The sequence below is a fragment of the Phyllostomus discolor genome, chromosome 14 (assembly GCF_004126475.2).
Source record: "Phyllostomus discolor isolate MPI-MPIP mPhyDis1 chromosome 14, mPhyDis1.pri.v3, whole genome shotgun sequence".
NCBI classification, from domain to species: domain Eukaryota; kingdom Metazoa; phylum Chordata; class Mammalia; order Chiroptera; family Phyllostomidae; genus Phyllostomus; species Phyllostomus discolor.
The window spans coordinates 37046858-37062238 of NC_040916.2; the positions used below are offsets into that span (position 1 = coordinate 37046858).

A 15381-nucleotide genomic window follows, 5' to 3' on the forward strand; every position below is an offset into this window, starting at 1 on the left:
AGATATGTGCCCTGACTAGGGAATCGAACTCGTGACCCTTTGGTTCGCAGCCGGTGCTCAATCCACTGAGCTATACCAGCCAGGGTAGTTTACCCTCTTATCCCAGTAACCTCTAAAGAATAACTGTTCGAAGACCCCCTAGTCAGTAAATCTGTTATCTGTCAATGTATGGTCCATTTCCTGTGGATTAAGAATTAGGAAACTTCCTACTGAATGACTTTCTAGGATCTGCATATCTGTAAATGTTTAATCACATGGATTTACTTATTTATTCTTAGAGAGGCAAGGAGGGAGGGAGGGTTGCCTCCCCAACTTACCCAGTCCAGGGACCAGGCGTGCAACCCAGGCGTGTGCCCCGACCGGACATCCAGCCGGCAGCCTTTTGCTTTGTGGGAAGGACACCCAACCCGCTGAGCTGTACCGGTCAGGGCTGTCACAGGGGCTCTGAAAGACCAGAGATTTTCTTTTGGTTTCTATTTTCCTCCTGTGTATTTCTTCTCAGAAATGATGCATTCATTTGGACTCTGCCTATGTTATCAAAATATTACAGATAACACCCTAAAACCACCGTTTGCATTAATGTAAAACCTAGAGAGTGCCCTTTGGACTCCCATGGCATTGGTGACACTGCGGGCCTCTCGCTGTCTCCTTGGCATTGCTCAGTGCTTCGTTTTGATTATGTCCGTTTTATCTGAAGCCTGTTTGAAACCACAGGTTTCTTTTTCTGTCACTGTCTGTGTCCCAAAACTTTTTCAGTGATTGAGTTGGGCGTTTTACTTACTTTTATCACAGATAAAAGTTTCCAAAGTAATAGAGAGTTATCATGCTGGTGTGGAATTAAGGGAAGAGAAAGAGGAAAAAGGGTAAGATTCCGGACAACAGATTATCAGGAAACGGTACAAGGGAATGGCCACTTTGAATTGTGCTCTAATCGTTTCCCAGAAAGTCCCATTTTCCCGCCTGCCCTTCCGCACACCCCAGCTGCTTTGCTGAGACAGCAGCGGTGTGGGCGAGCTGCCCTGGGGGCGGGAGAGGGGTGTGAGATAGCAGTGGTTTCTCAGTTTTTCTAGTTTTCGCAGCTGCTGATCTACAAGTCGTTTATTCACTGTTAGACGGTTTTAATTTTCAAGCTTTTATACTATTTTGCTTTGGGTAAGAAATATACATGTAAACATAGGATAATGGTAGTATTGTATAAATCGTATCATTGAATCTTTAGATGCCTTCATAAGGAGAATGCAACCTTTTAAATCGATTTTTGTTACCTGTTTTAGTCGGGCTCTTTAGCAAAAGCTCTGAGTAAAGTTATTTTGAAATGTTTGTTTCCTTATGCATAGATTCGATGTTACAGAGTCCCAGATCCTAATTATAATATGCCAGCTTCTCACAGGAACCCTGGGGCCCTGGTTCTGGAACTTCACGGTAACTGCCAGAGTATTCATGATGTCCAATGAACAATGGCGTGAACTCAAGAAAGACAGCACCTTTGTCATGCACAGACCAATGAAACCAAACAAAAAAAAAATCAAAAGTGTTTCTGGTGGCATTTCACAGACAAGCAGGTTATTAGAAAACAAATAATTTTCATGTATAATAGGGCAATAAAAATCCACCCTATTAAACAAAAATTTTTAAAAATATTTTGATGAGTTGATGCTAAAAACAATTCCCATTTACCTACTACACCTAATATCATTTTTGCTAATTGCAATATTTTTAAAACAAATACCTTTCCACCATTAAATATAATGTTTTTGGTATTTATATTTTGAAAACAGAAGAAAGCAGGCAGAGTTTTCCTTAGGTAAGTTGAGGGGATTTTTTTATAGTCATGTAGACAAGATTCTGTTTATTCTCTTAACTTCTTAAAGTAATGTACTAGTTCTTCTGCCTCTGTTTTCAGGTTTTTTAAAAACAATGCTAGAAGCTGTCCTTACTTCTGTTACGGTTTCTGTTTTCCTCTCTTATTTGTGCTTTTAAAACTAAGTATTCTTAACTTTCCTGTTACTATAGTCATCCTTTGACTGCCTTCTTTTTCAGGTTTTTTAAAAATTAAAAACATTTCTGTAATTAATGCTAAGAGTAAGTAATGTACCTTTGTCTTCATATATTAGAAGTGTGATTTTTTACCTTATGACTTTTAAACTTTCAAAATTTATTAGGAAATGGTTTCCCAGTAGACTAGCCCTGAATCCTTCACACTTTAGTATGAAAAAGTTTATTTACAAGAAAAACAGAGCTTAGGAGCCTAGATTCTGTTTATTTTGCAGTTAGGGAGTGTTGGAGAACTGTTCATATGGACACCCAGGAGATGCAGCACAACAAGGCTGCATTCAGTTTCCCAAACTGAGTCCTCGTGCCCCAGAATGCTTCAGTAATCCCATAGCAGTATTGAGTCTCTGGTAGCAGAGCTCTTTCTGAAAGGTGTCTGTTCGAGTTGCAAATCCAGTTATTCAATGGCAGTAACAATGGCTTTGGAGACGAAGTCATAGTGAGGAATATTCTGCAATTTTTCCCCAAAAAATAAATTTGGCAAGTGGAGAGTACTGAGTACTACAGGCATGTTTTAGGAACAAGAGTAAAGCCATTTTCCGTTGCCTTTACCGTGTATTTGCACACTCATTTGTGGAATCCCCGTCTGGAGTGCAGTGATGTGCATAGTTCTGGGTGCGCTGTACGTTAGCGGCCCTTTACTGCGAGCCCGCCTTGGTGCTGTGCCAAAGGCCGGACGCTTCGTGCTCACTGCAGCGGTGTTAGGCCAAAGGTCATTTCCACCAATATTCTTAAGGAAATGAATGGTCACGATATGGACCACATTATTTACTTTCACCTTGCGTCTCTGCAAATAACAAAGCACCCTATGTTTATGGAGCCCTTCCTATTAAAATTCTTGTAGAAACTAATGCATTTGAATTTTAACATCGTGAAAAATGTCTTTTTCTCCAGATATACCTGTCTTCTTCACTTTCACCAGTTGCTGCTAATTTGCAGAGATTTGCTTTTAATATTTGTCACTTGAACGGATTTGGTCATTGCAATGAAATTGTCAGATGTGCCTTTTTAAAAAAAAAAAATTCAGGAGGCAAATAGCCTCACAAAGAGCAATTATTTCTAATTTCTTTCCAAATTAATTTGATTATTAGCATCTAACCCTTCTATGTCAGCTATTACGTATCGACTTCTACCATTTTAGGGAAAATTATGTGAGACTATGAGAAGCATCATCCTGGAACATACAGATATCTTAGTGATAGCAAGTTAGAAACATGTGACCGTGTGTATCTCAGCCGATTAGCAGACAGAGCTTAGAGGAGCTTGGTCGGCACTGTGTGGGAGCAGCACTTACTGCCTCTGCAGCGGGCCCTCAGAACAGCCACGTGGTGTGTCTGACTCAGTTTCTCATCTGTAGGATGGTGGGTGGTAATAGGTCCTTCCTCTCCGGAAGGTTTTGAAGATTGAGTCAAAAGTGTAATATACTCACCACAGTGGCTGGCATATAATATGTGGTCATTATCATTATTATTAATTTTAAGACCTATATTAGTGACTCCCAGTAGTTTCCAGATTTCTCCAGAATTGATTATGCTAGTTTGAGTGGAAGATTATGTCTGGGATCCCTTTATTTAACTCCAAGATTATTGCTAAATGAGGGACTCTTTTTCTAATCTTGTTTCCAGGTGATAAGAATGGGCTGCCTCTTAAATTTGAGGCCTGAACTTCAGTTCCTTTAAGAGGACTTACTCTGTTTTAGCCTTTGGCTGTTTTCCTCTTCTTACTCAAAGTTACCAGATGGGTTGGGGTTTTTTGTGTCTTCAGATATAATCTGAAGATCCATGTAGTCACTCATGTGGTAAATAATACTGTTTTAAATAATTCAGCTGACCTCAAAAATAGATGCTTAGACTGTCCGTATATGGCACTTGAATCTAAAACACTCACAGCTATCACTCAGTTGCACAGGTGTTGTTACTTCACATTAATCAAAGCTTGCCACACCCAGTTTGCCCCTTACCACGGGCAGGAAGTAAAATATTGGAAGGCAGTATATTGAATTTCCAGCTGATCTTTATTCCAGCCTACCAGTCTTCACCCCACCCGTGGTATTTCTGGTGAAGTATGCAATGAATACCACATACTGGTTATACATAAGCTCCCTAGGACTTCAGGTCCATTTATTAATTATTGCAAATCTAGAAATAGCAGTCTAGTCTCTGAATAGGATTCCAGGTGCCTCCCATGACTTTTTAAGCGAAACACTTCTGTTTGAGTAATAGCTCACAAGTCAAACTGAATCCCGGGTTTCTTTGCCATCCTGAGTGTCGCTCCAGTGCATGTTGTGTTAACCAGGCTCTGGCCCCCCAAACACAGCACAGTTGTGTTTACTGTGTATAGTTTAACCGAAGCATTTACGTTTGCAAGTTAACTGCAAGTGTATCTTTGAAATGCATATGACATAAAAAATTTTTGGAAAAAAATGATGAACAGGTTTATCCATTCTCCCAGAATGTCATTTTAATCCCTTCACATCGCTCAGTTAGTACTGAGTCTTGTTGGAATTCAGACCGAATGCACGGGGTAGGTATCCCAGCTTGGGGCTTTGTAAAGGTCTTTCGTGTTTTCTGTTCTCTTTTCCATTTATCCAAGGTACAAATAATTGCATGAGGTTCCCTCCATTTTTATTTTGTAATTCTATACTTCTGGCCCTTCCCCTCCCAAAAGGCTACTTCACATATCCAGCAAAATGTTGTAAGATGTCTGCCCTCCTCCACCCAAGACAGAATCGATCATCTTTGACACCTGCTCAGTGTCCTGAGTCTGCTACTGGGTGTAATTTCCCCTGTTGGCAACACCACTCACCAGGTCAGCACTACAGATTCTTTTTAGCCTAATTCAGTCCATGTGCCCCCCAGAATGTGTATACCACTGTATGTTTGCAGTTGAATACGCTTATTTAAAACCACACTCTTGAGCCAACCAATGCCCAGTTTTTTTTAGTGGCGAGAGACTGGTCTCGGCCTGGTCACTTACGACGGGCGTGCGGGCTTCCGCATCGTGCGGGTCTGTGGACCCGGCTCGCGTTGCAGACCGTCCTTAGTGTTGGTCTCAGAAGCGAGGGCTCTGCTCTGGGGGTCGAACCCCCTTGCTGTTGGTGACACCTGTTTTTCTTAGACTTTTTAAAAATGTACTCTCTTCACAGATAAACGATTCACTTTGTTTAAAAACCGACACTATAAAGCAGGTAATGCACTTAAACAGTCCCCGCCCGTCCTCACCTCGCGGCTGCCCGGTCCCCACACTGGCCTCGCCGCTAGACACCACCGTGCTCGGTGTGCGTGCGTCCTTCCAGAAATTCGTTACGCCGTTAATGGCAGAAATGAAAATGGAGTGTTATTTTTCTTTTTTATACAAAAAGTAACATACACATTCTAGAACACGTTTTTTACCTAAAAGGTCTTTGATGCCTTTCCATGTCACTGTGTAGGGAGCCGCCCCCTCTTTTTTTAAAAGCTTCCAAATATTTCGTTGCATCAGAGTACCATAATGTCTGTAGCCACGCCCTCATTCATAATTTCCGTGTTATAAATGATGCTGTAATGAATAACCTGTGCAGACATTTGGTGCAAGCATATCTGTAGGATACATCCGCGAAAGTAAAAGGCATTTGTATCCAGTGCCCTGAGAACGACCTCTCCAGTTTCTGTGAAGTGCTGGCGGGAAAGAAACACCGCGGGGTGCTTTGCTCCTCAGTCTTATGCCCACACTCCTCTTCCCGACCTCCGACCTCCGATTCCTGCTGCCCTCTTTGCACACCAGCTGTGTGTCCTGTGGACTGTGAGACCATCTCCGGCTGCCTCAAAGCTAATAACTCTTGGCTGCTTTCCTTATCTTCTTTCCAGAAACTTGAGGGTAGTTGAACTGTTAAGTTTAAGAACTCGAGAACTGGGTGAAACTTTTTTCACACCCACAGCACAGAAGGCGTTACATGGATCTGTCTCTGGGGCAGTACGTTTTGCAGGGTCTCAGTGATTTTGTCACTTTAGTGACAGCCCACCGTTTTTCCTCGATACTACAAAGCACTTCTTTCAAGATCGCATACTACCGAGCAGCACAACGCAGTGCAGTCCTCTGCTTGACACTCAGAATTTAAGACGCCTGTGTCGTTTTGGCTTTGGTTTTGTTGTTTTTCGTTTTTTGGTTGGAAAGGTTAAGCTGTAGGTTCAGCCCAAACTTTAGTCAGAAATCTTTTTTTTGAAAGGAGGGGTTTTTATTGCTCTGTGAAATTCCTCAATTTCAATTAAAAGGCTCTGGATTTTATTTGGTTTTGCTCATAACAAATTTTTGACACCCCCTTTTCCCCTTGCCTTGATATTTGAGATTTTTCTATTGTGCATGATAGAGGGATGCTGCTAAGCTTGCGACTAATTAACCTGAAATTGTTTTGAGTAATTCTGCTTTTTTGGCTTTTTGTACCTAATCAGAATTGATGTGACTGAAGTGCAAATCTTCATAATAATCATGCATTTGCTGGCAGTGATTGGAGGACCACCTTTTTGGCAATCGATGGTAATTTTGTTCACATTGTGTACCCCGTAATGCATGTTGTCTTTTGCTTGTGTTTCTAATGTAAGATAATCAGGTTGAAGGGTGGTGTGTAAAATTATTTTATCCTTTCTGAAAACGAAAAGTCTCAGCAAGAGTCGGACACAAACTCCCTTTAGGACCTGGCGAATTTCACTCCTTGAGCTCTGTGGCACATATACTCCGGGGCTGTTACTGAAGGCCATCTGAATGATGGTTATCTGTCATTCCGTTTTACAGCTGAGGAAACAGCAAGCAGTGTGTGTTGATTTAGCGACTAGATTAAACCAGACCTTTTTTTTTTTTTTTTAATTCTCTTTTTCTGGTCGTATGCTTAAAGCTAAGTCACAGATTCGGGGTAGTAAATTACCTCTGGCCCCCAAAACAGAACGAATGCTTATTGAAGTCAGTGCTGTAGGGGTTTTTTCAACAAGCCAGGACCTTGGTTTTCAACCGGACCTGAAGTGCAGTCACCCCCACAACCACAGACCCTTTTCCAGAGACCCCTGAAGGAGGCTGGAACAGGTGACGTGGAGGCCGAGGGCCCAGGCTCAGGAGCCGGCCCGCCTGAGTCTGCTCCAGGCCATCCCGTCTGCCGGGAACAGTTCCGCACTGTCTGCCGCGCAGTTTCCTCCTCTGTAAAATGAGGCCGACAGGAGTACCTGTCTCACCAGGTTATTTTGAGGATGGAATGAGGGAGTATGTGTACGGCGCTCAGAACAGTGCCTGTCCCATAGGAAGCCCTCCCACGCCCCTGTCCTCACAGTCGGACACGTCCTTCCAGACTTGAGCTGACGCAGTGTGCACCCCCGGTCCCCTTCCTGCTGAAAACTCCCACCACCCATGCGGAACACAGTTATCTGTGATTCACCGGGTGGCGTCTTACCGGAAAGATAGATGCTACTCCTGAGTGAACGGAATTCTTAAAAGTCAGGTTAATTTCAGGTACAAGGGAAGTTTGCCGAGCGGGAGCTTCCCCTTACCTAAGTCACTCCAGGGTGGTAAATCAGATGCTGGAGGAATCCTCAGTATTCATTACCAGAACTTCTTTAATGCCCTTTACATTTAGAGGGGTGCGGGTATTATTGTGAGCAGGGGGGTACAGGAATAAAAATAATCCATTGTCAACCAGGAAAATTTTGAAACTACTCAGTCATGTACATAATATTGTTTAGATTCACATCAGTCTAAAAAGCCAGTAGGTCTCCAGTGCTGGCGAAATCTCAGATCTGTGTGTGTGTATGTAATTTATATAACTGCATTTTTAAAACAATTTAGCCATAGAGGAAGGAGAGACTTTTCCCAAAACCAGGTCATAAAGCCTACTTCCACTTAAATTTGTTATGTCGCCCGACTATACTATTTTCGTAGGCTTTGTGTTTTCTGCCAAAAATCTACCCCCCTCCAAAACTATTCTGAATATCTTACACAGATATAAATTATGATAGTTTCAGCATAGTGATAGCAAGAAGAAAACGGGATTCTGGCTTGACCGTCCAGAAATAAGTCAGCAGCCGGCGTGCACACCTAACTGTCCGTATCAGATGTCCACGTTGCATTTTTACAGTTAGAATCTATACACACAACCCGTAGCTGCTGACAGTCAGAAGGGAGGCGCTCGACATCACTGGGGATACTTGGAGGCTGAGGGAGCCGCTCTGTGTCCTTTGAGCGGCTCCCAGTCCAGGTCCCCATGCCCGACCCGAGACCCCTGCACTTCACTTTCCCTTTGACTTGGCCCTGCTCACGCACGCACGCACTGCTGCGTGTGTCCGCACAGGGAGGATCCAGCGCACGGCGTGTCCCGGCCTGCGTGCGCGCCCAGCGGAGAGGAGGTTTGTTCAGGGCCTAGAAGTGAAATGTCCATCTCTTTTGCGGTTGATGTCATAAGGTGGAAATTGCTTTTCAAATCCTGATTAAAAAGCTTTTACTGACATTTAGAAGGCAAATTTATGGTAAAAACAAATAAAAATGGTGCAGAAGTCTTCATAAAGCTGATTCCAGAAGATCAGCTGCTTGCGCAGGTAAGTGACTTCTGTCCGCTGGGTGTGGATCGCCCATTTCTTGCTGTTCTTTTTTTCTTTTTTTTTTTTTCTTAAAAGGGATCAGTTTTTACCAAGGTTGTAGTTCATATTTGTTGATTTGGGTGGGTGCTTTCTGTCTTGTTTTTTATTTCTTTCCTTTTTTTTTTAAGGAAGATAATATTCTCATGCATAAAAGTCAGTGCACAGTTCACACGTTGAACCGTGCACAAAGAAGCACATTGTGTGCGTGTGTGTGTGTGTGTGTGTGTTCCTGGAAGGTGTGTATCCCTTTAGAGTGTCTTGGAATTACCTTTCGCCATAATCACTCTCTAAAAAGGGGGTGGAGAAGAATATTGTTACTTGGAAGGGGACCCATAAACCATCCCCTCATAGTTGCTTTCACTGCCATTTCATTCTTCTGAACCTGGTAGTGGGTTAAATGTATATTGAACTATGAGACACCGTGTTCATAGGGAGAACTGAAGACTTACTCAGTAGTGTAACTTATATCTGTTCCTAAACTGAAGGACCTAAATGGGATTTTTCTTAAATACTTAGTGGGCACCAACTATTGTTATGTTGTAGCTTTGTGGAATTCGCTTATATTAAAAGGATTTACGAATAGTCCTATCCACATTCTTTGGAAGAAAGTATCGACTCTCAAAACGATACTTTCTATTTTTGCTGAAATTTACAAAGCCTATAAAAACTCCTTACTATGCTCATAAGGCAACTAGTCTGTCAGTTAGTAACTGATACTCCACATTAACCCAAACTGTTGCCAAAGCAAAGGTCCTTTGAAATCTGGTAAATTGGAGGGTTTAAGATCTTTTTCCCCCCATTTCTAACCCTTCAAAACATGGATCACAATAGTTTGGCATCATTTTGGATACATGACTTCATAGCAAAAGTCCAGAGGGTTTTCCCCTGGCTGCAGGCAGACGCCATGACCCGCGGGAGTTCCTGCCCTCCCCAGGCCTCTGGGCAGGCGGGGGGTAGAGGTTTCCATGAGGCTCTCTGGCTGCTCCTACAGAGTGGATGCACTTGGGCCACCTTGGCTGAGTTCCAGGCGGACGGAAAGAGAAAGATTGGGACAGACAGAATGTGCCCGCCCCCCTTCAACTTGTGTGTGAGGGGGAAATGGCAACACTTGTCAGTGGTTCCGTCGGTGCCGATTTTTAAGGGACCGCCTGGAGAGTCTGGGGTTACCTGGCCCCAGCTCCCCCCTCACTCTGCCTCAGATTTGCTGGCAGCTAGCTTCTTTTCTCCTTCTTGATGTGGAGGCACAGTGTGTCTTTTTATTTTTATTTTTAATTCTAACTTGAGGATACATTTATTGATTTTTAGAGAAACATCATTTCATTACCTGCCATACGTGTACCAACTGGGGATGTCATCTGCAGCCTAGGTATGCGCCCTGACCGGGAATCAAACCTGAAACCTTGTGGTGTACGGGATGATGCTCCAACCAGCTGAGCCACCCAGCCAGGGCAAGTGTGTCTTTATACTCTCAAAACAGTAGCCCTACTTTGAGAGTAAGAAAAAGGGAAAAGATCTTCATTCAACAAGCATATATTGAGCCCCTACAGTGTGCAGGGCTCAGGAGAGCATATAAAATCAAACAAAGTCCCGTACTCAGGAGCCTGTGTTTCGGTGTGTGTCTCTGACGTGGGCAGGAGTGAGGAGGGTCCTGGGAATGTTCATGGCACTCGCTTCTGCGTCTGTATCTGCTTGCTTGCCTGCCTGCCTGCCTGGTGGTCCAAGCCATTTACTCATTCGCTGGCTTTTCTAACGTTTCTGTTTATTCTCTCTTCTTCCAAAGGCCAACCATTTCCATGACCCAAAAGCGCTTTCCAAATTCTCAGTCCAGCTGTGGCGTGGTTCAGTCCAGCTGTGTGTGGCACAGGTCCCAGCTGTGGCACAGGTCCCAGCTGCAGCGGAGCTGGCTCCGCCCACCGGCCCTGCAGAGGCAGGGCCCTGTCGGCTTCTTTGGAGACCCGGGCGAGTGTAGTGTTTCCCCCTTGCCAGACCGGTCCTCCGTCACGGGGCGGGGAGAAGACGCCGCCCCGCGCATCGAGTTTCAGCCAGGTGCACCTGGTTGAGATTTAATATTCCCTGTTTTCTGACCTACAGCAGAAGGTTCCCTTGGCCAAGTCCAAAGCAGCCGGGGTGTTGGCTTTCCCCGTTACTGAAAACAAGCCTCGGACTGGGTGCGTGGGGTTTGGAGATGAGTTAGGAGAGGAAGACCACCGTTGAGCGTGGCCCGTGGGTTCTGGGCTGGCGCTTTAAGTGGGCCTACTGTGTTTTGGAGACTTCAGCGCCGTCACAGGACAACTTGAAATTTGAACAGTTGGTTTCAGCTTTTTTTTTCTCTTTTTTTTTGAGCTGCAGTTTTGCAAGAGGTCACAGAGTTGTGTAAACAAACTGAGGTCTTGAGAATGTGGAAGAAATTGATGATCTAAACATGAAGATTTGCATCTCTACCAATTGTGCTGCAGCTTTATGCACGCAAATAGGAAGCTTCACATTTCCCATTTGATTTTGAAAGTGTAGGCAGATGGCTGCCCTGAAAAAAACAAACGTACACAGCCCTCATTAAATGACTTTATTATGAGAACTCGTTACCTACTAAAGTGCCGTAGGCTTTGGGATCTCGTTCCTACAGCCACGTGTTTGCACTGTGAGACGATGGTCCCTTTACTGTGGCTTCCTTTTCCGTCCATACTGGACCACGGTCCAGACTTCGGAAAAGCTGAAGGGGAGGTATTGAAAGGGAGAGCGTCTCAAATGATTTAAGTATTAGTACAAGTATATTTCATTTTAAATGATGGATTTGCACTTGCCAGATTAACACATGATCTCAATCTCTTCAGTCCCTCCTTATTTTGGGGATATCCATCATTTTCAGCATACTATAGAAATGTATCATTTACTTCTGAAAAGTAGGTTTCTCTGAGAGGATTTTGGACACCCAGTTGTGGCTCTGTCCCCCTACCTGGCTGTGCTCGCCATGCCCCTCCCTCCTCCCTCTCCCCGCATGCCAACGCCTTCTCAGCTGCCCGCTGGTTTTCCAGCTGCTTGCACCCTAACAGTTTGGCTTGGGGACTCTTCTGAGCAAAACTTTGGTCTTCTCTTCTCTTCTCTGGTTTACAGATTTTTTTTCAATCTACCTGCAAAGTTTTTAGTCTTTTATGATGCATGCTTTACCTAGCATAACAATTAGTGCTGAATTACAGGTAGAGGTAGGTGAAGAAGGCGCAGGGCACGTCTTGGGTCAGCCCCGGAGGTCGGCTTGCATCACTGCGGCCAGACTTCTGGGACATGGTGGGTGACCCTGACTTAGAGTGTGACTCAGGAGAACAAAGTTGGGTCCTCTTTTTCTAGTTGACGTCGGAAGTGGGGTTAATTTCTGTCTAGCCTCATCTGAGACTTGTTATTTGCTTATAAATGGAAAGGAGAGAGAAACTGCCGTTGATTTAAGTGTTTAGTAAACTGGAGGGCATGGCGAACAACTCAGAGAGTGGATCGAATATTTGACCGTTCTGTCTTCTTATTTTAATTTGTATGTATTTTAATTGTTCTTTCTCTCTGCCTGCTAAAGATTCCAGTGCTGAATATCCAAGTGAAAATCTTCCCTGCACTGTGTACTGTAGCAGGGACCATATTTTCCTGCACGAATTACTTCCGTGTAATCTTCACGGGTGGAGTTGGGAAAAACGGCTCCACGATCGCTGTGAGTACTTCTCAGGATTCCCAGTGATTGCTTATGGTTCTGTGGTCACTTCGGTTTTCGTTCGGATTGTGCGAAGTCACTTGTAACTGGGAGTTTCCACTCAGTCTTAAAAAAAGTGCTATCCAAAACTTCAGTTTTATTTATATACATACATTTATGTTCTTATATGTGCATTTTTGTGGTGCGTGCACACACACTTTATATACATATATGTTCAAAAATATGACCTTCTTTAAAAAATAAGCCTGCCCTCGTAAAAGGAGAATCCTCAGTTTGTGCATAACTGCCGCAGCCTGCCGCGCTTCCTTGGCTGCTCTGAAGCCCCGTTAGGGAGACCGCACGGCCGTCGGGCCCCCTGGGGTCTGAGAAGCGTGAGCCGCTCCCCAGGGAGTGCCGGGCCCCTCCTCTCTGCTCCGCCCAGGGAACCAGCGTTCTCTCGCCTTTCCTGCACATCGGCTCCGTGATCACGTTGGCCGTGATGATCTACAAGAAGTCGGCGGTCCAGCTCTTTGAGAAGCACCCCTGCCTTTACATACTGACGTTTGGTTTTGTGTCTGCCAAGATCACCAACAAGCTTGTGGTAAGTGTGAAAGGTTTCATTTTTCATTTCCGTCTGATTTGGATGCTGTGGCCGCGGTTTTCATTCCGTAGTGTGCTGAGGGGGTCTGGCGTTTGCGCCCCTCCCGCCAGCACCTCCGACACCAGCGTGAGCCCGCCTGCGTCTCCTGCGAAGCTGCAGCGAGGTGATCGGGAGCTCCGGGAACCGCTGCAGTTTCTCTCCGCAGTTGCGTTCGGTGGTTTTGTTTGTCTGCGTCCTTCCGTCTCGAACTGTCCCCCCAAATTAGGCTCCTTGTGAGAAGCAGCTTCGGGGGGCTTAGTTGACATGGTAGACCCCTTTGGTGGTGTCGCACACTTTGTGGTGTCGGTGTTTTAGTTTTGGAAATTGCAGCACATATCGCTAACGAGTTTTGAAACGTGACATCGGAGAACAATGCGGATTCACTGTGTGGCTCGCGGTTGCCCTGGGGCGGCAGTGCGTGCCTCACGGACTCTCCTCTGTCCCCAGGTGGCACACATGACCAAGAGCGAGATGCACCTGCACGACACGGCGTTCATAGGCCCGGCCCTGTTGTTCCTGGACCAGTACTTCAACAGCTTTATTGATGAGTACATTGTGCTTTGGATCGCCCTGGTGGGTATTGCATTGCATGATGTGCAGGCTACTTACTATCTTGTTTCGCTGGGCCAGAGCCAAGAGATAGATCTTAGAATTGTAACGATTTGGAGTGTCAGAACCACGTTTTGTGGGACTTTTGTGGGAGTTCCTTGTGGCTTTGTCTTTGAGCCATTTTTTGCACTGTTATTAATTCTGCCTGTGTGAGGGCTTATACATTCCCTACATCTGGCAGGAGTTGGCAAACCTCCCTGTGGGCCAGCGGCCTGATTTTGTAAATAGGGTTTCACTGGGGCACAGCCGTGGCCACGCGTGTACCTATTGTTCGAGGCTGCTTTCACGCTGCGATGGCAGGGCGGGGCTTTGGTGACGGAGACAGTGTGGTCTGCAAAGCGTGAGGTAATGGCTGTCTCGCAGAGAAAGAGCCTGCTGATCCTTGACGTAGAGGAAGAATCAGCGGGACGCCAGGTTACTAGGGTGCGCGGAGCTGAGGGAGGGTGTGCAGAGCACGGGGTCGGAAGCCGCTCCTCCCCACGCTGAGGCGAGGCTGGGGCAGGCCCGGGACCCTGTCTAATCGTCTCCCTCCTTTCCAGGTCTTGTCTTTCTTCGACTTGATCCGCTACTGCGTCAGCGTCTGCAATCAGATCGCGTCTCACCTACACATACACGTCTTCAGAATCAAGGCCTCTGCAGCCCAGTCTAACCATCACTAGGGATGTGATCGGTGTTGTGCCGGAAACTCATGCTTTCTGCAGGAAAGAATCAATGTGGGGAGGACAAGAACAAATATAATTTATAATAATCACTGTTGTATGACTTTTATTCTTTGTTATTGGTAACACTCCTTAACGGTCCTTTGTGAGAGTGGGAATTCCAAGTCCTGTCCTTGAAATGTGCGTGTTGGTGATGCAGGATTTGGCCCGAGCAAGCACGCAGGAAAAGCCGCCTGCGTTTGCAGCTGTCCTGGACTCCGAGTAAAGTTGTCACGGGGGCAGATCCCCAGCGGCGATTTCTTACGTAGAACACATGCAGGCCAGAAGACGGTTGCTTTGCCATTTTAACAAATCATCTTTCGGCGACATCTCTGTTTAGTGTCTTCTCAACCTTTCTTTACTAAGGAGCTCAGCTTATGGCACAGACATGTCCCACCAGCTGGCAAGGTGGACCTGGTGATAAAGACCTTGGATTTGGATGGAACGGCTTCCCCTCTTCACGTTGTTGAGGAGGCCATTTTTTTATTGTTCAGGAAGCGGTGTCTCTCACGGGCTGGGGAACCCTGTCAGCATGCGGAATAATGTGGTACCTTTGTCAATCCATTTTATTTTTTTAAATAAATATATGATCTGAAAGCCATCTTTTTTCTCGTTTTTTTTTATTCAGTGGAAAGATAAACTAAGTTTTCAGTCATTTTTAAAACTTGAAGCAAACTTTATTTCTGTTCTTTAATAAATAAGAACACCTCGTCGGCTGCATTGTCATTATGCGACCTCTGACCTTTCTGTTCCGTATAAACTGTTCAGCTTAGAACTGTGTTTAACTAAAACATGGAGCTGTGTTCGGCCACTTCTCGATGGGCCTTTCGTTGTAGGTGTCACCCTGTCCCGCCCTCCAAAGACGTTTGCATTTTTTGTCTGGAGTGCTGGGGCCTCGGGGGCCACACTCGCGCACGTGCACACACACAGTAAAGAGGTGGAGGTTTCGAAAGACAAGAAGCTTCTAAACGCTCACCGTCCTCCCACTGTTTCAGCAGAAGGTAGTACAGGTGTAGAGGGAAGGCAGACAAGGCGACCGCTGACCTCCTGCAGACTCCTAGGATTCTCTTCTCCAGAGGAAAGAGTCAGCCTGGGGATCCCTCTGGAGACCAGGGCTGG

At 45.3% G+C, this 15381-nt stretch overlaps 1 protein-coding gene across 2 annotated transcripts in view; it reads left to right on the forward strand.

The window, feature by feature from the left end:
• The window catches only part of CEPT1 (choline/ethanolamine phosphotransferase 1), a 35473-nt gene extending 20610 nt beyond the window's left edge, over window positions 1-14863 (forward strand). The window contains exons 5-9 of one of the 2 annotated variants that reach the window (XM_028503164.2): window positions 6480-6564; window positions 12205-12336; window positions 12758-12916; window positions 13403-13528; window positions 14104-14863. In XM_028503164.2, the coding sequence (XP_028358965.1) occupies window positions 6480-6564; window positions 12205-12336; window positions 12758-12916; window positions 13403-13528; window positions 14104-14223 (622 nt within the window). In that variant the 3' untranslated portion in view covers window positions 14224-14863. Of the gene's footprint in view, window positions 1-1337; window positions 1423-6479; window positions 6565-12204; window positions 12337-12757; window positions 12917-13402; window positions 13529-14103 lie in introns of both variants that reach the window. The other variant, XM_036015360.1, reaches the window with a different exon arrangement.
• The last annotated feature ends 518 nt before the right edge of the window (window positions 14864-15381 follow it).